General features: G+C 41.3%; 1 protein-coding gene across 1 annotated transcript in view; it reads right to left on the bottom strand.

The window, feature by feature from the left end:
- The window catches only part of abcd3a (ATP-binding cassette, sub-family D (ALD), member 3a), a 72,962-nt gene that overhangs the window by 28,574 nt on the left and 22,781 nt on the right, over positions 1 to 21,607 (bottom strand). The window contains exons 4-13 of the mRNA XM_080195262.1: positions 17,608 to 17,696; positions 16,360 to 16,429; positions 16,010 to 16,107; positions 11,707 to 11,830; positions 11,459 to 11,515; positions 11,003 to 11,145; positions 9,981 to 10,050; positions 8,159 to 8,228; positions 3,112 to 3,209; positions 2,086 to 2,177 (exon numbers count right to left, since the gene is read on the bottom strand). Of these exons, the coding sequence (XP_080051388.1) occupies positions 2,086 to 2,177; positions 3,112 to 3,209; positions 8,159 to 8,228; positions 9,981 to 10,050; positions 11,003 to 11,145; positions 11,459 to 11,515; positions 11,707 to 11,830; positions 16,010 to 16,107; positions 16,360 to 16,429; positions 17,608 to 17,696 (911 nt within the window). The remainder of the gene's footprint in view (positions 1 to 2,085; positions 2,178 to 3,111; positions 3,210 to 8,158; positions 8,229 to 9,980; positions 10,051 to 11,002; positions 11,146 to 11,458; positions 11,516 to 11,706; positions 11,831 to 16,009; positions 16,108 to 16,359; positions 16,430 to 17,607; positions 17,697 to 21,607) is intronic.

Raw genomic sequence — 21,607 nt, 5'->3', positions numbered from 1 at the left:
AAGATCATTTACCCTTTAAAATCACAATTCAACTGTATTCAGATCAACTTATTTAATGAGTTATTTACACACTTCAATACTTGACCAGAGAATCATTGAATGCATACAGTTCAGAAGGAGGCCATTCAGCCCATTGAGTCAGCACTGACTTTCCAACACAGTATCTTACACAGACTCTATTCCTGTAACCCCACATTTGTACCCCACTAATTCCCCTTAACCTATACCTCTTGGGACACTAAAGGGAAATTTACCATGGCTAATCCACCTAACCTGCACATCTTTCGTTAGCTAAAATCTATTTTATATGCATGTTGATTTTTTCTGCTGTTATGAATGAAAGGAACATCACACCAAAGTAATACTGGTGTCATAAAATCATAAATACTAAGATCATTAGCACTTAAAGCTTCAGTTTCACATTTGTGATTGTTAAAACATATCAACCTGCCGAAAATATTAGCACAGTGTCTCAGTTTTTAAACAGAAAATGTCAAATATTCTAGAGTGTACTGTCTGCAGCTGTTCAACCATAATAACTGGCAGCCCATTCATGTACTATTATCCTTATCGTTTCAGTAAAATTGTGTACTTGGGAGTCAGATAGGAATAAACTGCAATTTCTGAATTAGGAGGCACAGTAAATTGTATAGCTGACAGCATGTTACAAAAAGGGACATATACAAATTGAGTGAGCGGACAAATCTGCAGCAGGTGCAGTTCAACATGGGACACTGTAGATCCAAATAGGAATGATTTCTCAATAGTAAGAGACTAAAGGTGTTAAGGGAATTGGATGTCTATATACACAAATTACCTAAAAATTTGGACAAAATGTTACGCTTGTTCAAAATGTACTGGAAAAAGCTACTAGAAGGTTGGACCTTATTTCAAGAGGACTGGACTACACAGCCTTAATCAAACCCCATCTGGAACACAATGTTCAGATTTGGCAACCAAAGCTCTGGAAGGAAATAGTGGATTTGGGAGAGGTTACTGCCAGAATGATACTGGTTTAAAGGATTAAATCATGAAAAGAGGTTGCACGAACTTGGGAATCATCAAGTTTAGAAGGTTGGGATCCAAGATGTAATAGGGTAAATACCATAGAAACTAATTGCTCTAATGAGGAATCCAAAACAAGGAGATGTAAACTTGGAGCTAAGGAATTTAAAAAGAATGAAATAAGGAAAAACTTTTTAACTGCACTCGAGAATGCTCTCCCCCAAAAGACTGCGGATACTGTGACAATTGAACCTTTTAAGCCTGGGTTTGATATATTTTGGTTCAATAAATGCATCAAGGCACAAAAACAAGTAAGTTGAGTCGAAATACAGATCAGCCATAATCTGAATGGATGATGGGAACAGTGTCAAGGAATGGATCAAACAGTTGACAAAGCTTACAATATATTTTCCTTTAAGTTTGTGTGTTAAGATGTCACTTGATAGAATGTATTCTGAGGTTATTATATATGTTTTCCTTGAAAGCATAAAGCAAATTTAAGATTCACCAGGTTGATACCGGAGATGAGGGGGTTAGTTTATGAGGAGAGACTGAGTAGATTGGGCCTGTACTCATCGGAGTTTAGAAGGCTGAGGGGTGATCTTATAGAGACATATAAGATAACTAAGGGGCTAGATAGGGTAGAGGTAGAGAGATTCTTTCCACTTAGAAAGGAAACCAGAACTAGAGGGCACAGCCTCAAAATAAGGGGGAGGGGTCAGTTTAGAACAGAGTTGAGGAGGAACTTCTTCTCTCAGAGGGTAGTAAATTTCTGGAATTCTCTGCCCATTGAAGTGGTGGAAGCTACCTCATTGAATATGTTTAAGTCACGGGTAGATAGATTTCTGATCGATAAGGGAATTAAGGGTTATGGGGAGCAGGTGGGTAAGTGGAACTGATCCACTTCGGATCAGCCATGATCTTATTGAATGGCGGGACAGACTCGAGTGGTCTACTCCTGCTCCTATTCCTTATGTTCTTATGTAAATTTTGTACCAACTTTGACTTTGATTTTTCAAGAAACTGACAAAAAAGACTTAGAAATAAGAACTATTAAATCTAGCTAGGTACACAGCTTACCCAGACAATCTTGTCATCTCACGACCAGCCAACACAATTCTTCCAAGTGCTTGAGACATTCTCAGTAACATACGACCACTTTGATAATAGTCCTAAGAAAGCAAAGCTTAATCAATTTTAAAATAATATCTTTGGTTTTATTTTGATCACATAGCAAGGAAGCAGACTTGGTATTTGAAAGCAATAAACTGCTCTTTTGGGCACTTACACTGATACCGGAGTTGAGGGGGTTGAGCTATGAGGAGAGGCTGAATAAACTAGGCTTGTACTCGTTAGAGTTTAGAAGAATGAGGGGAGATCTCATTGAGACGTATAAGATGATGAATGGGATGGATAGGATAGAGGTGGAGAGACTCTTCCCGCTCAAAAAAGACAGTAGGACTAGGGGGCACAGCCTCAAGATAAAGGGGAGGCGGTTTAGAACGGAGTTGAGGAGGAACTTCTTCACTCAAAGGGTGGTGAATCTCTGGAATTCTCTGCCCGTTGAAGTGGTGGAGGCTGCCTCGCTAAATATTTTTAAGAAGCAGGTTGATGGGTTCTTGATAAGAGAGGGGATTAAGGGTTATGGGGAGAGGGCGGGAAAGTGGAACTGAGCCACGACAGATCAGCCATGATCTTATTGAATGGCGGGGCAGGCTCGAAGGGCTAGATGGCCTACTCCTGCTCCTATTAAGCGGGTTGATGGGTTCTTGATAAGAGAGGGGATTAAGGGTTATGGGGAGAGGGCGGGAAAGTGGAACTGAGCCACGACAGATCAGCCATGATCTTATTGAATGGCGGGGCAGGCTCGAAGGGCTAGATGGCCTACTCCTGCTCCTATTAAGCGGGTTGATGGGTTCTTGATAAGAGAGGGGATTAAGGGTTATGGGGAGAGGGCGGGAAAGTGGAACTGAGCCACGACAGATCAGCCATGATCTTATTGAATGGCGGGGCAGGCTCGAAGGGCTAGATGGCCTACTCCTGCTCCTATTTCTTATGTTCTTATGTACATGTTGAGGGGCGTGGGTAACGCTAATCAACACTTACTTCCAGCAGTTCAGCGTGGTTACTTTTCAGATGGCGAGTGTGGGAGAGATTCAAGAAAGGTCGGCTTACTACCAGATAACCAACAACAGTAGCGAGATCTGTAATAAATTTTAAAACACACCATTTTAGAAAAAACAGTCAACATGTCAAAAGAAAGGTACCTTGTTACAATCCCAGTTGATGTTACTAATGAGTGGGAAGATCCCAGGATGGAACCTTGGTTCAACAGACCTTAACTTTTACTATTTTTATAAAACATGGATAGGTAGAGTCACAGGATTTAACCCACTGATTTTCAAAGTGATTTACACAGAGACACTCTGCAGTGCACAGAGTGTGGGAGATTCAATAAAAAAATGGAAAGTTTGACTATAATACAATACCCCTTCACCCCAGCTTAACTTCACAAATGTACACAGACTTACAGGATAACACAGGTTGCATAATATATCTTATGCTACGATGCTCTCAGTAAACACAGTCCCATAGCACAACAGGCTAACTGGTTTCAGACAACAACCCACTCTGTGGCAGATGTCACCCAAACGGACTTCTGTTGCTTTCTACTTAAATTCCTCTCCCTCAGAAGATTGTCAAATTTGCCACATGTCCAAAATCCACTCCCAAAAAGAGATCCTTCTTTTGAACAATGCTTTCGCTCAGGTTGTCCTAGCAAAGATCCACCTCCAGGTTTCAAGCTCTCCTCTCAGTATTCCTTTGTTTTGATTAGCCAGGAGCTTTCAAACAGTCTTTCAGGGATTGAACCATAGTTGGTTCAACCTTATACTTCACCAACCTTTTGAGTGCTTCAGATATCACTGGCTTTTCACTAGCTAACTCCACCAGGTCTGAACTTTTCAGCTAACTTTAGCTTCAACAAACAGTACCCTACTTCAAAGGCAGTTCCTCTTTGTTCATTTTTACTTCACTCGCTCTGGAAACTTCTCTTCATTCTCTAGTTTCTAGAACCAACTATTCCTTCAGCATCCACCAATTTGCCTTTATCCACAATACATGTTACTTCTTCAAAGAATGCCAATAAATTGCTTAAACATGATGGGAGCGATTCTCCCAAAAGAATTCTAAGTGTTGAATTTATGTAAAAACTGGAGTGAATCCCGCCTTTTTTTTCCAGCGGGAGTTTCAAAATGAATCTCCCACACCCTGTGCACTGCAGAGTGTCATTGTGTAAATCACTTTGAAAATCAGTGGGTTAGGCCTATTCCAGCTGGGGAGGCCAACAGTGTAGCGCTGAGCAGACCACAATGCATTGCCCGATCTGTCAGGGCCAAATGGCCCTTAAGTGGCTGCCAGGTCAGGACGGGGAGGCAATACCGAGAGTGATTCTCGTCCATGCAGTTTTCTACCTCAACAACAGAACCTGGGGGTGGTGAAGAGCCTGAGCCTGAGTTGGGGGCGGCTAAAATTCTGGCAATGGTTTTGTGAAAGGGAGCTTGGGGGCGATTCTCCCACCGCATTGCGCTTCTTTTGTAGCACAGCGGGCTGGGAGACTCAAGCAGAAGTTGTTTAGCGGCTTCCTGCTGAGGGCCACAGCCTCTGTGCGCCTCCAGCAACCGGATTCCTGGTGCCGTCATCTGCATGCTAAGAATTGATGCGGAGCTGCGTAATCTATTCAGATGTGAATTTGAATGCAATTTAAATCTCATTAGTGGGCCCAGGACTGAAATCTCTGGGCCTGCTAGCCTCTCCCCGCAAGGAGTATTTCACTACAACGGGGTTTAGTATGGAGTGAAAGGGGGGCAATTGCGGCCCCACTCACCCCCCCCACCGGATCGGGTGCTGGGGGATGCCCCATGGGCAGTTCCATCTTGGCAGTGCCAGCCTGGGCCCCCTGCACTGCCCAAGGGGCAAAGTGCCAATGCCCAGGGGAGAACCTTGGCACTGCCCACTAAGCATAGGGCAGTTCCAAGGGGTGGGGCCAAATGGGGGCAGTGCATGCGCAGTAGCCCCTGCCCCCCATCAGACACTGCCCCCATTTGGTCCCACCCCTTGGAACTGCCCTATGCTCAGTGGGCAGTGCCAAGGTGCCCCCCAGACATTGGCACTTTGCCTCTTGGACAGTGCAGGGGGCCCAGGCTGGCACTGCCAAGATGGAACTGCCCATGGGGCATCCCCCAGCACCCGAACCTCTGGTGGGAGGGGGCCTCAACTGCCCCCCCTTTCACTCCATACTAAACCCCGTTGGAGTGAAATACACCTCATGGGGAGAGGCTAGCAGGCCTACAGATTTCAGTCCTGGGCCCACTAATGAGATTTAATTTGTGTTCAAATTCAAATCTGAATAGATTACGCAGCTCCGCATCAATTTTTGGCATGTAGATGACGGCACCAGGAATCCAGTTGCTAGAGGCACACAGAGGCCGTGACCCTCAGCAGGAAGCCGCTAAACGGCTTCTGCTCGGGTCTCCCAGCCCGCTGTGCTACAAAAGAAGCGCAATGCAGTGGGAGAATCGCCCCCGAGTTTCCTTTCACAAAGCCACTGCCAGAATTTTAGCTGGCCCCAAACCCAGCCCTCACCCCACAGGTTCTGTTGTTGAGGTGGAAAACTGCATGGACGGGAATCACTCTCGGTATTGCCTCCCCACCTGGCAGCCACTTAAGGGCCATTTTCCAGTCAGCCTCAGCTTCAGGCTTGGGGTAGATAACAGATCAAAGAGGGAATACATATATAAATGTAGTTGGTTCTCGGACTGGAAGATAGGGGAAACACCTCCATCAAAAGCCCACTTCTGACTGGGGCATTCACTCCTCAAAGCCCAGTGACCTCTGGACTTCCCCACCTCAGCCTCTCTACCTTGGGACCCCTACGTTCTTCTCCAATTCCCAAAACCTAGTCTGCTCCATGCACTGCCTCTTCCGGCACCTGCAGTGCTGTGCCTGGATGGGCTGCAGAGCTGCCAGCCAACAGATTTTGAAGGCGAGACTTCCTCACAAGTGAGGTGCAGAAATCCTTCTTTATGTTAATCAATGCTCATTGGAATGTAATATGGCATCAGGGTTGCTGGAGTCTGCGTGGATGTGTTCTGGAAACAAAAGTTTCCAGAAAAATTTCCTGAAAAATTTTTGTAAACTGAGTTTGTGTCTTTATATGCCCTGTTTGTGAACAGAAGTCCAACTTACCTGATGAAGGAGCAGCCCTCCAAAAGCTAATGGCTTTTACTACCAAATAAACCTGTTGGATTTCAGCCTGATGTTGTGAGACTTCTTACTATAAAATCTTTAAACATAACATAGGGACTTTGTTAGAGGCTAAGTGGCCTGTAGTTTCTTGTTTTCTGTGTCCCTACTTTTGTGAATTTGCTATTTTTCAATCTAATGAAATCATCTCCAAATCTAGAGAATTTTAGAAAATTAAAACAAATGCATCAATTCACTAGCCCATCTTTTAAGACCCTAGGATGAAGTCCATCAAGATCCGTGAATTGTCAGTCTACAGCTCCAACAATTTTACTCAGTATCACTTCCCTTTTGATTCCAATTTTTCTGAGTTTTCCTCCCTCCTTCCAAATCCTGATTCATATCTATTTCTGGGATGTAACTTGTATTCTCAATAACGAGCAGTGATGCAAGCTCCCGGTTCAATTCATCTGTCATATATTTACCATTATTAATTCCCCAGACTCAATTACTACAGGACTCACTTTGTTAACGCTTCTTTTTTAAATATCTATGGAAACTCTGTTTTTATATTTCTAGCTAACACTCTCACACTCCCGACTTTTCCCTCCTCATTAATCTTTTCATCTTCTTTGCAGTGTTTTTATATTATGCCCAATCTTCTGACCTGCCACCCATCATAACACAATTGTATGTTTTTTCTTTAAGCTTAAAACTATCTTTAGCTTTTATGGTCAATCATAGATGGTAGGCCCTGCCCTTGAAATTTTTCTTTTTCACTGGAATGTATCTATTCTGTGTATTCTGAAATATCCCTTTAAATGTCTGCTACCACAACAGCGAAGGAACAACAATATGTTTCCAAGTTTGGATGGTGTGTAGCTTAAGAGGGGAACTTCCAGGTTGTGGTATTCCCATTTGTCTGCTACCCTTGCCTTCTAAATAGCAGTGGTTGTGGGTTTGGAAACTGCTGTCTAAGTAGTGCTGGTGACTTGTTTTTGGGTTTGATACAATTGCTGGCTTGCGATAGGCCATTTCAGAGGGTATTTAAGAATCAACCACATCACTATGGATCTGGAGTTACATGTAAGCCAGACCAGGTAAGGAGGTCAGATTTCCTTCTCTAACGGGCACCAGTGACCCAGTCAACAATGGTTCATGGTCATCATTAGACTTTTAATTCCAGATATTTAGTGAATTCAATTCTACCATCTTTGGTACATTTGAACCCAGATCCCTGGAGCATTACCATGGATCTCTGGATTACTAGCCCAGTGACAATACCACTACCATATAGCCTCCCCTTAATTCAATACCCATTTTCTCACTCAGTAAAAACTGATTGCCCTATGAAATTTTGCATTCTTGTGGCTGTCCTGATGAGTGCAGAAAGCTTGGGCAGCAAAAAATATATTTTCAGCAACACTCGAACAGATTAATACAAATTCCTGGATGGTAACATCACATTAATCACATGGCGAGCCTTTTTGAATGTGCTCCAGCAGACGATGTAATGCAAAGACTAACAGCTGAATAAGATAATATAACTTTAAATCAAAAGTAGGCTTAAAACAAACTGTAGAAATCTTTGCTCAAAAGGGCAATGAATATTTGGAATGTTCTATGGGCAAGCTACTGGAAAGAAAACAGTGGGGGTGGTTGGTGATGCAATTTAATACTTCTGATTGAAATGGATGTCAGAGGGTCAACCTCGACTTTTTTCATCCTTGTCTTTATGTTCCTATATGTCTTTGAACAAATAAGTTCCTCTACAGGCAGTCAAAGCACACTGGCACAATAACTGAAAGTAAAAACAATGTTTTAAATTTTGAGATGGAATTCTCCTTTTATGCATCTATTAGGATGGTTATTATAAAAATCATAATTTTTGATTGCATATATTACTTACATTTGGCAATGATACTGTCCACAAATCCCATGGTGAAACGGAAAACAATAAAATTGTGCAGGTGATCGACCTGTTGTGGGAAATATATAAAAATCTGTTGCATTAATTTGAAAAAGAACAGTGTGAAGCCTGCCAGAATCACTGATGCAAACAGGCTACTGTATAGACTTCTGAACCATCTTAGATTGACCAAGCAAATCAAAATATAACTATTGTGGTAAATAAAACAAGAAGGAACATATACAGTAATCAGTGTGACTAACAGTGAAGATACAACATAACGTACATGTGTTGGAAATAGTTCATGTGGCTAAATGGCCACGGCCATGCACACACACACTCTCATCACGGCACTACGTCCTCCCTAGGCCCAGCTTTACAAGGACTTCCCCAATCCCACCGCAACATTGGCCATTCTAGGTCCGTTGCAACACTGACCATCTGGGACCCACCTGAGGCCTCCTGAGCTCAATTTAATCCCATGCCACTATCGCTGCTGTCTCCACCTTGGAGTAAATTTGAGTGAAGGGTGCCTGATTCCTCTGAAGTCAAACCCAACCTAGTAAGATGCAATAGTCAGCCCCACCAGCCTATTGCAGCTGCTCCGGGCTTCCCATGCTGCCACCGATAATTCAAACTTAGATGTCAACTGACTGCGTGTTAGTTGGTTTCCTGGTGAGCCAGTCAGAAGCCATAGCATGGAAGAACTAGCCTTTCATTGAATAATCAGGCTTGCAGCATTTTTCAAACGTATGCCCATGAAGTCTTCAACAGCTGAGTCCAACAGCATGACGGGCCACATCAAAGAGCCTGAGGGGCCAGAGGTTGGACAAGTCTGATCTAGATGGCAAAGGTCACAAGTGCATGGGACCACCACCACCATCTAGAAGTTCCTCTCCAAGCCACACAACATCCTCACTTGGAAATACATCACCATTTTGTCATTGTCCTTGGGTCAAACTTCTGGAACTCCCTCCCTACCAGCACTGAAGGTGTATTTACACCACATGGACTGCAGCAGTTCAAGAAGGCAGCTCATCATCACCTCCTCAAGGGCAGTTATGGATGGGCAATAAATGCTGGCTTGGGCAAGTGGTGCCCACCAAATGAATTTAAAGAAAACTCTGATTGAAGAGTTAAAAATGACGAGTCATTAATTCCAAATGGCCATTGAAAAGGAAAGGGGTTGAATTATCAAAGCATAGTTGTTTTGCTACAAGCAATAGTTGAGTTAGAGACCAATATATCTTTTAAAAGGAAAAGTAAATTAACATTCAAGACAGAAGATAGAGCGTTATTAGGGGTTGCAGAACAGCGGGATTAGTTTTGGACTACAATAGCAAAAAGCCAATACAAATATGATGGGCTCAATGACCTCCTTCTGCACTGTCAGGTTCCATGGTGCAATGAGGAGCTTGCTATACTTAAATGACTTAAAAAGGACAAAATTTAACTGAACATAAAGTGGCTCCCAATAAGACTTTGTCTCAACAGCTGTGAAGTATGAAATGATGAATACAAAATCTTTGAGAATAATTATGGAGTAATATCAGACTACAATGGTATAGAACATTTGTCACTGGTATTTTAATTGGAATTAGAAAAGTATTAAATTATTGCCCAAATTTTTTGAGGACATACTTGCTATTTTAGCATACTATAAACACAGTAATTTCTAAGAAGATTGAATCTTACTAGAGTTGGTCATGATACTTAGAACTCTGTTTTATCTCATGATCTACCACCAAGTCTAAAAGTAACTACACCATCTGCTGAATTGCAACTTTACAAAGATATGCTTAGAATGAAAGTGAATGCTTACCAGCCTTTTAAACGTAGTATGTATAGTCTGTTTCTCTCTACTGTTCCCATGGTAAAAAGCAATTTCTTCACTGTAAGAACACAAGTGCAGATAATTTATTCTGGTTCTTTAACTGTAAACATATACCTTGGACTTGTTATTAATACCCTCTTCCACAATGGGCAGGTTAAAAAATGACAGATAGCACAGACTGACCTATTGTCATTTTTACAGCTGCAGGCTTTGTGTAAGAGTGTTGTGCCATGGAGAAGCTGAGCATTTCATTCACATGTTTAATCAGGCTCCCACACTGTAATTGGGAGCCTTATTTAACTTGCATTGTTGCTACGCGGGTTTTCCAGTGTCAGGAAACCCAGCAATGAAAAGGAGCAAGGAGCTGTGGGCTCCACAAGACAGGCTTGTAGACTGGGGGTTAATAGGCATATTCTCCCTCAAGGAAACCTTTAGGCCCTCTCAACCTGTGACCTCAACTGCTGTGACAGCCAACTTCAACTCAGTGGCCAGGGTGCCAATTTAGCTAACTGCCAAGCAGGAAGCAAAAGAAAGAAAAATGATAATGAGATTCTGCTGCCAAGTTAAATAGAACTCCGTGATCTTGGTCTCACTGAGTTATTTGGTTGTTTTCCCTACAACTTTTCCACAAATATTCAGCTCTTTGTATTTAGCTTCAAACATTTTCACAGTCAAGCAGTACATTAGTGCAATAACGGCCATCCCACAGAAAGCCAAAGAACATAGATGTGAAACAAAACTTTCCTGATTTCAGATATGCTATTAGAATGTTATAGCTAAGGTAAAATAGCAAGCCAGTGCAGACCACTCACATAATTCTTCTGCAGTTGGAATAAGAGGGCAAAATATAAGAAAGGATGGCGGAAGGAGAAAGTAGCAAAGGGGTTCAATAAAAAATATCAGCTATCCTTAATTGATAAAGTCCATATCAAAAATTCTGTTATTAACAATTACAAGATGATTTTTAAAAACAAATACAAAATTACTGATTTTACCAAAAGCCTCCTTACCTATTTGTAATAAGCCGTGAGTTGACATATCTGTATTCGCCTTCATATCTTTGTTCTGACACTGTCATTTTACCAATTGGTCTTCTAAGTCGTGTTAAAAACAGACCTGAAATGATCAGGTAGGCCATCATGCTTGCAGGGCCCTAAGGCGAACAGTAATTGATTTAAAAATATATTTCCTTTTTTGCAGTAAAATTAATAGGGCAATTCTCAAAATACATACATACCGAAAGGAGCAAAGATTTACACCCAAAACTAATAATTCAATCACCTCCATCATATTTAATTAGTTGAAAAAGTATTATTACCAAGGAATTTTTAGACTGGATATTTCCGCAATTACGCCACCAGAAAGAATTGTTAGTAAAAAAAACCTCTGATATACTTACAAAATTAAAAGAAGCTTTTGCCGCCCTAATAATATAAAATTAGCTCACTAATTTAATCTCAACTCACCTGAGCACCTATTGCACTTGTTAGCTTAAATATATACAGAAAGATGTCCAAAAGGGGCTGAAAAGAAAAGCCACATGTCAAAAAGTAGCTCATGAAAGAATGTGACAAGAGTACAGTGAATAAACATTACAATCACAATATTACTCATCAAGAAATAAATATTGCCGAAGATCGAACCTTCTCATTTTAAGTTTATAATCTGTAGTAATTCCTAGAGGAGAATAAACAAAACAATGCACGTAACTCACCTTGCTGAGATTTGAATACAAGTCGACTACGCTGTTGCAGAACTTCTCCACATCTTGAGTTAATAGTTGGTCTGCATTTGCTATTCTGTTGTCAAGATTACCCATTTTATAATATGTATAACCTCTGTTGGGACAAAAACGTATCTGTTTAAATGAATAATTCCATTGAAAATGTCTAAAATTGACTTGATGCTGTAGCTTCCAGTAATTTTCCTCAATTGTATAAATTGCATAACAGACTTTTGGACTTGACAAATTAAGTCCAATTTGACTGGTCCCTTTATAATTGAGTGGCAAATGTCAATAGGATCAAAGATGGAAACTGAAAGCAATCAGACCAATTTTGAAACAAGAGGTGGCAGAGGAAGGGGGAATTGAGAGCTGACCAGGCAGCAAACTCTGACCCTCAGAAGGAAAAGTTTAAAATCACAGAAATATACAAGATGGAAGGAAGCCACTCAGCCCACGGTATCCACGCCAGCCAACAAGAAGCCATCCAACCGAATCCCATTTTCTGGTACTTGGTCTGTAGCCTTGTAAGTTGTACCATTTCGACTGCATATCCAAGTACTTTTTAAACATAATGAGAGTTTCGGCCTCTACTATCCTTTCATGCATTGAGTTCCAGAAACCCTGAACCTCTGAATAAACCATCTAAAGATCCTACATCTTACCATAAATCTACGTCTCCCAGTTATGCCCCCTTCAACAAAAGGCCATACGGCCTTCTTTTCCAATCTATCTGGACCTCTCAATTGGATTCCTCCTCCACTTCCCTGCTCCAACGAAAACAACTCAAATGCGTTGACTCAAGTTCTTGTCAATCAAAGCAGGGATTGTGAGATAACTGAAAATCAGTATCACTTGTATACAATGCACATAATTGTGTACGTCAAAATTTTAATTAAAAAAAAGCTACAAGCAAAGCCAAGATTGTCAAGCCCTTGATAAAATTTTCATTATTTTACACTGCAATGATGCAAGGTTAAACTGATCTGCAGTTAGCTGCAGCAGAGTTGTGCCATTTTTATAGAGAGAAACATTTGCAAGCTTCCAATCTCTGGAATGGTTCAAGTACCCAATTAATCAAGTCATCACCATAGCCGATGCCCCATTAATTTTCTCCCTGGTCTTCTGCAGTATACTCAGATACACACTATTTGCTCAGGCTGATTTGTTAATTGTCAGCCCTTTGAGTTTGCCATTGATTTTGAAAGATTGTAGGAAGAAATTTGCTGACAACACAAAAGTACACATTTGGCAAACATCAAGGGAAGTCTGTAAAAGATTTCAGATGGATACAGACAGTTTGGAGATAAAAAAATAATGCAAATGAACTTCAATGGGTGTTGCAAGATGAAAAGGAATGGGAGTTTAAATTCAACAGGAAGACGCTTGAGAATGGATACAAATCTGCAAATTATTTAATTCCTGGAAAATGTGAGTGTAAATGGTCTAGGCCACAAAAAGCCAATAGCGTTTTAAGTTTTAAGAATACAACAACAGGAGTTAATGATATATTTCAACAGCAGCCAGGAGTACTGCCAGCAGTTTTTGGCACCCTATTGCGAACTAGCATTTACCTGGCTCCCTACACCATCACATTTCTTCCTCATTTGCAGTCAGGATTTGGGCAGCTGAGCGACAGCAGTTACTTGTTCAGTGACTCATTTTCCTCGAACTGCTTTTATTACTACAGGTCAATGTCTCTAAGCTGGTCCTGTACCTGTAGCTTATTCAGACTGGAAGCTGGGGAATGTGAAGGAATGTGGGGCAGTCAAAGATTATATTCAGTATACTCTGTCCAAGGGCATGTGGGCATGTTCTCTGCTGGACTGCGACCACCATGGAACCAGCAAGTTTGGTGAGTTGAGGTAGTTTGGCGAGACAAGGAGGAAGATCCTCCTTTGCTTTTTCTAACTTTTTCACCCTGTTGGAATACATTCTTGCTTTACTACAGGGGAAGGAGCAAGCTGTCTGGTCAGTATTAAGTAAATGGTCATGGTCTACACAGGAATTTAAGGTAAGATGAATAAACATATAGAAGAAAATTAATTCAATAAAATAACTAAGTAATGAATTAAAACACTCCAGCATGGCAGGACAGGCGATGTGTCATGGCTGCAACATGTGGGGACTCTTGTTATCCGAAGCAAGCACAATAAGCGTCTGCGGTTTGAGGAGCTTTAGCTTAGGTTACTGAGTCATAGCCAGAATCATAGTCAGAGATTTACAGCATGGAAACAGGCCCTTCAGCCCAACCTGTCCATGCTGCCCATTTTCTAAAAAAAACTCAAATTAATCCCAACTACCCGCATTTGGCCCATATCCCTCTATACCCATCATACCCATGTAACTATCTAAAGCTGGGCTGAGCATACTGTGACACATCAAGGAGGGCGAGAGTTGCCTGAATGCTTTGTACCAAGAAGCGGTCACTCCTCTCCTTAGGATAGGATCTTCCGAGTTGTAAGGTGATCAAGGAAAGAGAGTGCGACTGCAACTGAGGTAGATCAGGGAACACAAAAGGCACGACTGTAGGAGTGTCTTTCTGAAATTGTGCAAAAGATTTGAGATTCTTTCAGCTTGTTTGAATGAGAGTGAAGGCTGCAGGGTGGATGTGCTGACTGGCCACGGCACTGTGGTATTGGAAGTAATTCAAATGGGGAGGTGGGGGAGCACAGAAGAATGTAGTGGACTGTACAGTAAGGGGAAATGAAACTTGTCTGTAACAAGATATTAGAGTCAAGGTGGCTATGTTGCCTGCCTGGCACCAGAGTTTGGGACATTTGCTCAGGGCTGCAGAGGAACTTATAGTGGAAGGGGGCGGTTCCAGTAATTGTGGTCCATGTAGGTACCAATGACATAGGCAGATGGGGAACAAAGTTCTGCATATGAAAAGCTCGGCACCAAATTAAGAAGCAGAACCTCAAAAGGTAATAATTTTCTGGATTATTTCCTGGGCCATGTGCAAATTGATATAGGAGAAATAAGATTAGAAAAATGAATGTGTGGCTCAAAAATTGGTGTGGGAGAAGTGGGTTCTGATTCATGGGGCACTGGCCCCGGTACTGAGGAAAGTGGAATCTGTCTGCATGATCGGGACAGTGTACACCGAAGCCACACTGGGGCTGATGTTTTAGTGAGCCGCATAACTAGGGAAGTAGAAAGGGTATTAATCTAAATAGTGGGAACAGAGGATCAAATTTGGGAAGATATGGTAAGGCAAAGAATAGAGAAAAGCAAGATGTCATTGGGAAATGATAAACAGACTGTGAAAGGAAGGGACAGAGAATATAAATCTTGGAGTAGATTAGTAGATAAGGCACTAAAATTAACCCAAGACAAAACTAAAGGCTCTGTATCTAAATACACATAGCATTCGAAACAAGACAGATAAACTGATAGAACAAATAGAAATGATTAAGTATGATCTGATAGCCATTACAGAGACATAGCGCCATGATGACATAGATTCAGACCAGAACACTGAAGGACACGTGACATTTAGGAAGGACAGGAAGTTAGGTAAAGGTTGGTTCTGTTAAATAATGATGGTACTAGCACATTAGAGAGGAATGACCTGAGTTCAGATAACCAGAATATAGAAGCGGTTTGAATTATGCTGAGAAATGGCAAAGGCAAGGAATCGCTTGTGGGAGTGATGTAAAGGCCCCCGAATTGGAAAGACATGGTAGGTAAGAGGAAGTCATGTTAGCTCAGGTGGCTGAAGGCTAGTGGAGCGATGTCAACATGGGTTCAATTCCTGTACTGGCTGAGCTTAATAAAAGCCCTCCCCACCTCAAACTTTTCCCTCGCTGCAGCCTCCTGAAACATCCTCTCTAATGACACGCTTAGTACTGGCATGGCTTCAGGCTCCCTGAATATTTGTCTTCCAAATTGCTGCTTTCCCTTGCACTTTCTCAGGAGCAATAGCATGCAGGTGTGATCTGTTAGCTAACATACTCTGGAAGTGGGATCCGAGAGCGTGTTTTCCACTCATTCCCCTGCACACACCCACCTCCCTGCCGCCAAGTTGTTTGAAATCAATGCAAAAGCAATCCCTTGGAGGTTTTTTTAAATGCAAGGGGTGAAGTCCTTTTTGTTTGTCATTAACTTAAAATTATATTGTTGTTTAATAATGGTCAAACAGGGTAATGGCGTGCTGTTCATTCAACTTGAGGCTCAAATATATTTCAACTTTTCTTCTAAAATTGTCAGAATACACAGACGAGACTGTCTTATTTCTGAATAACTAGATAACTTTACTATACCATACATTATTCAGTAGCTACAGACTTACTTTAAGTACTCCTCATACAGGTATGTGGTGAGTCTTACTCTGAATCGAAGTTTCAGTTGATTCAAGCCAAACTTCAGGAAATTATTTACCAAAGATATCTGAAATAATAAAATTATGCATTAGCATAATATAAATTTGGGAGGCACAGCTTAAAATTTTGACTAACAAGAATATCCAAATAAAAAAATTCAACCAACTTTTCATTTATAATCTTTACAATTTATCCATTTACAAAGTAAATAGGATATTAGAAAATATAGATACAGCAATGCATGCACCCAATTATGACTATCAATCCAGCAATAGCTATCTAAAACCGTTGATATAACAAATAATAAAAACAAACTTACAGCTGGCATTGCTGCAACAAAGTTGAATAAGTATTTCTTGAAATCTTTGGTGCTCCGACCAATAATTGCACTGCAAACCATGACATGCATAGAAACTGAGATTAGGTGTACAATTATGCAATGCAAACTTGATCAAAATACATGTGTAATATCACTCCAAATAGGCTTAGAAAAAGCCTTTAAATAAAATGCATGTGGACCTTCAGCCATGCTCATCTGCATGCACTGCTTTTTCAGCAATGGTATCCATATTGCTTTCAAGCTCCACACTGAACAACCCTTCCAACTAACTCAACAGGAAGAACACCCATTCACTCAGTGTACAGATTGTGCATAAGAATAGATGATCCTACTGGTCAATGCCTGGTATGTTGTAAGTTGTCACTATGCCTTGACCTTTTTGAAATTCTGCCTTCTTAGAGTTCTTCAAAGGGGAAAAAAGACATGTAAACAGATGGTTTCTAGGTGACAAAACTTAACTCACACACCCGCAATGAAGAGTGGCTAGGATATCCTGTCTTTATGAAGGCTGCATTCTAGTTTCTGCAGAGTAAAATACACTTGTTTGAAATGGAATTTGCACCAATTATTATGCTAATGGTTATTCAAATGAGCTGGCCCAGAAAGCTCTCCAGTAAGGACCTTGCCAGATCACAGTTGGTTGAAAGTTGTTTTCCGTTGGTGTGAAAGCAGGACAATTCGTCTCATGAAAATTCACCAAGACAAAAGCAAAATATTATGGATGCTGGAATCTGAAACAAGAACAGAAAATGTTTGAAAATCTCAGCGGGTTTGACAGCATCTGTGGGGAGAAAATAGGGCCAACATTTCAAGTCTAGATGACCCTTCATCAGAGCTCTGACTAAGTGTCATCTTGACTCAAAATGTTGGCTCTATTCTCTCCCCACAGATGCTGTCAGACTTGCTGAGATTTTCCAGCATTTCCTGCTCATGAAAATTCACCCCCATCTTCTTTGTACAACTCTACCCTCCCAGCTGAGGGTAGCATGAATTTAGGTCCAAAACTGAAATCCATTGCTGTGAAAAGAATTCTCATTCCACTTGTTCCTAAGACTGTTCCACAATCCAGAGATGTGCAGGTTAGGTTAATTGACCACAATGTTAAGGAGCTTAGCAGGGTAAATGTGTGGAGTCATGGGCCAAATGACCTCCTTCTGTACTGTGGTGATTTTATGACTCTAAAACTATATATAGATATAAAGATATTATTAACATCTACAAACATACCTTTCAATCATGGTCCCATTTTGAATCATCCAGACATCACAGTAGGTTCGAGCAACAAGCATTACAGCAATGAGAATCAGGTACGCAGTCTAGAATGAGAAAACACGTATTTAAAGTTTGCCTGATTCAAGGAAGGCATCTTCCCCTATATTATTTGGAAGGATTTATATCATCTTTGGTTGACTATGACTATCTTACAAATGCGTGCAATTGCAGCATACTGGTACCACAGAGGACAGTTTTTCCTCGAATTCCTCACCTGCAATAATAAATCACTAAGTTAGAGGCAATCTGGGAAAGAGGAGAAAAGACGAATAACCAAAGCCTAGCATCTAAATTATGAACTGCATTGGCAAGTAGTTCAGAGAACATTCTCCATTCACCTTTCCTGGCTAGGGAAATACATAGAAGTAGAAATCATAGAAACCTTACAGTACAGAAAGAGGCCATTCAGCCCATCGAGTCTGCACCAACCACAATCCCACCCAGGCCCTACCCCCATATATTTTACCCACTAATCCCCGTAACCTTCGCATCTCAGGACACTAAGGGGCAATTTTAGCATGGCCAATCAACCTAATCCACACATCTTTGGACTGTGGGAGGAAACCCATGCAGACACGAGGAGAATGTGCAAACTCCACACAGACAGTGACCAAAGCTGGGAATCGAACCTACGCCCCTGGAGCCATGAAGCAGCAGTGCTAACCACTGTACTACCGTGCTGCCCATACAGTCAGTCTGAGAGAATAATCAAAGAGTACGTACACTGCATTCAAACTTCAGAATAGAATCACAATAGATTAAAAATTGAATACTATTCCACAGGGATACATATGTTTGTGTATAAATCAAAAGAATTTCTATCAAACTCTATCAATACTCTCCTGAAGGTTTTGTTAACAATTGCATTTCAGTGCCATACTGAACTAAACAGACTAGGGAGATCAAGGTCAATCCAAAAAAAACACTCCAGACAGGCTCAGCTGCTACAAAACACAATTTCACATTTTACAAAGTTGAGATGAAGGCAATTAGTCCCTGAGGAATGTGAAAGACTCCATCTCCTGACTATTCACATCACACTGTCACTTTGCTGAATTGACAAGGTCCCTCATGGCAGGCTGATACAGAAGGTAAAGTCACAGGGGATCCACAGTGAGCTGGTATCCACTTTGGCAGAAATAATAGTAGGAGGGATTACTATTTAAAGGGCGAAAAGCTGCAGCATGCTATGGTGCAGAGGGACCTGGGGGTCCTTGTGCATGAGTCTCAAAAACCCAATCTGCAGGTGCAGCAGGTGATCAAGAAGGCGAATGGTATGCTGGCCTTTATAGCGAGGGGGATAGAATATAAAAGCAGGGAGGTCTTGCTGCAACTGTACAGGGTACTGGTGAGGCCGCAGCTGGAGTACTGTGTGCAGTTTTGGTCGCCGCACTGGTGCAAGGATATTTTGGCCTTGGAGGGAGTGCAGAGGAGGTTCGCTAGGCTGATACCGGAGATGAGGGGCTTGGACTACGAAGAGAGACTAAATAGACTGGGTCTGTACTCGTTGGAGTTTAGAAGGATGAGGGAGGATCTTATAGAGACGTAGAAGATAATGAAAGGGATGGATAGGGTAGAGGTAGAGAGATTCTTCCCGCTTAGAAAGGATAGCAGGACTAGAGGGCACAGCCTCAAGATAAGGGGGGGGGGGGGGGGCAGTTTAGATCAGAGTTGAGGAGGAACTTCTTCACTCAAAGGGTGGTGAATCTCTGGAATTCTCTGCCCGTTGAAGTGGTGGAGGCTACCTCGCTAAGTATATTTAAGTCACTGGTAGATAGGTTTTTGACAGACAAGGGAATTAAGGGTTATGGGGAGAGAGCGGGAAAGTGGAACTGATCCATTTCAGATCAGCCATGATCTTATTGAATGGCGGGGCAGGCTCGAAGGGCTAGATGGCCTACTCCTGCTCCTATTTCTTATGTTCTTATAAGATGAATACAAAACTGATTTGATCATAGAAGACAAAGAATAGCGGTAGAAGAGTGTCTTTCTGATTGGAGATCTGTGATCAGTGCTGTTTCACACGGTCAATGATTTTGTGGAGAATGTAGGTGGTCTGATTAGTAAATTTGCAGATGACACAATGGGGGAGTGGCAGACAGTGAGAAGGATTGCCAGAGGATATGACAAGGTTTAGATAGGCTGGAGACTTGGGTAGAGAAATGGCAGTTAGTATTTAATCCAGACAAATGCAAGGTGATGCATTTTGGAAGATCTAATGCAGGAGGGAATTAGACAGTATGGCAGAAATCTTAAAAACATTAACTTAGAGGGATCTAGGCGTACGGCTCCCCAGTTCCCTGAAAGTGGCAACGTAAGTGGATGAGGTAGTCAAGAAGGCATATGGTATGCTTCCTTCATCAGTTGAGGCATGAAGTATAAAAATTAGCAAGTTATGTTGCAGCTCTACAGAACTTTAGTTCAGCCACATTTGAAGTATTGCATATCCACACTACCAGAAGGATGTGGGAATTTTAGAGAGGATACAGAAAAGATTTACTAGGATATTGCCTGGTTGGGAGGGTATTAGCTATGAGGAGAGATTGGGCAAAACTTGGTTTGTTTTCACTTGAACATTAGAGGCTGAGGGGGCGACCTAATTGAAGTTTATAAAATAACAATAGAATAGATAGTCAGTTTTATCCCAGGGTAGAAATGTCAATTACCAGGGGAAATTGATTTAAGATAAAAGGGAAAATGGTTATAGGAGATCCGTTTAAAGGAGACAATTTGTTTTTTTTTTACACAGAGATGATGAGTGCCTAGAATGTGCTGCAGAGGAGGTAGTAGAAGCAGATACAATAGCAGCTTTTAAGGGGCATCTCGACAGATACATGAATAGGCAAGGAATAAAGGGATACAGGCCACATAGAGCAAAACACCTTTTGTTGAGGAAGGCATCATGTGTTGGGTACTGGCTTGGTGACTGAAGAGCTTGTTCCTGTGCTGTATTTTCTTTGTTCTTTTCTCTTTGCCCTAAATAGCCTCAGCTGGCTAAAAACTGAGACCAAAATGCTGCAGCAATTTGGCCACTAAAAATAAACTGTTAAGTTCTTTGTTACAAGTCAATTTGCTGGTGATAAGCTGATATGAATCTATTATAGTAGGATATATGCAGAAGTGCACCACAGACCAACCATGCAGCATCACAAAAATCTCAGAACTGTTATAGTGCAGAAGCCATTCAGTCCATTTTGTCTGCACTGGACTCAAAACGCCTTCAAAACCTAACTCTGGATAAACAAAGCCATTGCAAGCAACTTCAAGAGCAATTCCATAACTTAATGTGTCTGTGGCATACTGCAGTTACTCAGAAATCATTTTCGAATCAATTGCTACCAATAAATTTCAAGATTTTTCCCAATTGGTGGAACAGTCAAAGAAAGAAAACTTTGCATCTTTAAGATAAGAATTCTTTGCATGTCCAGTGGATTTTGAGATGACCACACATTGTGCTGGTGACATATTGCATAAATGGGTACTTTAACCAGAATCCCAGGGTCTGATTTTCAGCACCAAACTCTAGTAGACTATTTGTGACCAGATACTTTGAGACATTGCCCAAAAGATAAAAGAGAGAAACTGAAGCACCAGTCATCCCAATCTCACACAACTATAATTGGAGCTTTCAGAAATAGCTAAGTAGAAAATAACATACTAGGTGGACAAGTAAGTATATTTTGCTGCCAGCTATTGCAATGCAAAACTGAGAATGTGTGCAATAATTATGACTTGGCTACTTGCTGAAAGTGGAATTAAAATCATTCACTGCATTGGACCTATGTTTCAACATTAAAGGGATCCCCACTATGTAATAAACATGCTTGACAAGTTAGCTGACAACATTATACCAATAACTCTACATACCATATCAATGCATTATACTCTTACCCTTTACTTCTGGAAGAATCATATTTGTTTACTGTAAATAACAAATCATACTTTCCATATGCTT

The sequence above is a fragment of the Carcharhinus amblyrhynchos genome, chromosome 9 (genome assembly GCF_965287045.1).
Source record: "Carcharhinus amblyrhynchos chromosome 9, sCarAmb.v2.hapA, whole genome shotgun sequence".
Classification (NCBI taxonomy): Eukaryota; Metazoa; Chordata; class Chondrichthyes; order Carcharhiniformes; family Carcharhinidae; genus Carcharhinus; species Carcharhinus amblyrhynchos.
The sequence above is the reverse complement of the archived record's forward strand: the minus strand, read 5'-3'. Positions and strand labels throughout refer to the sequence as shown.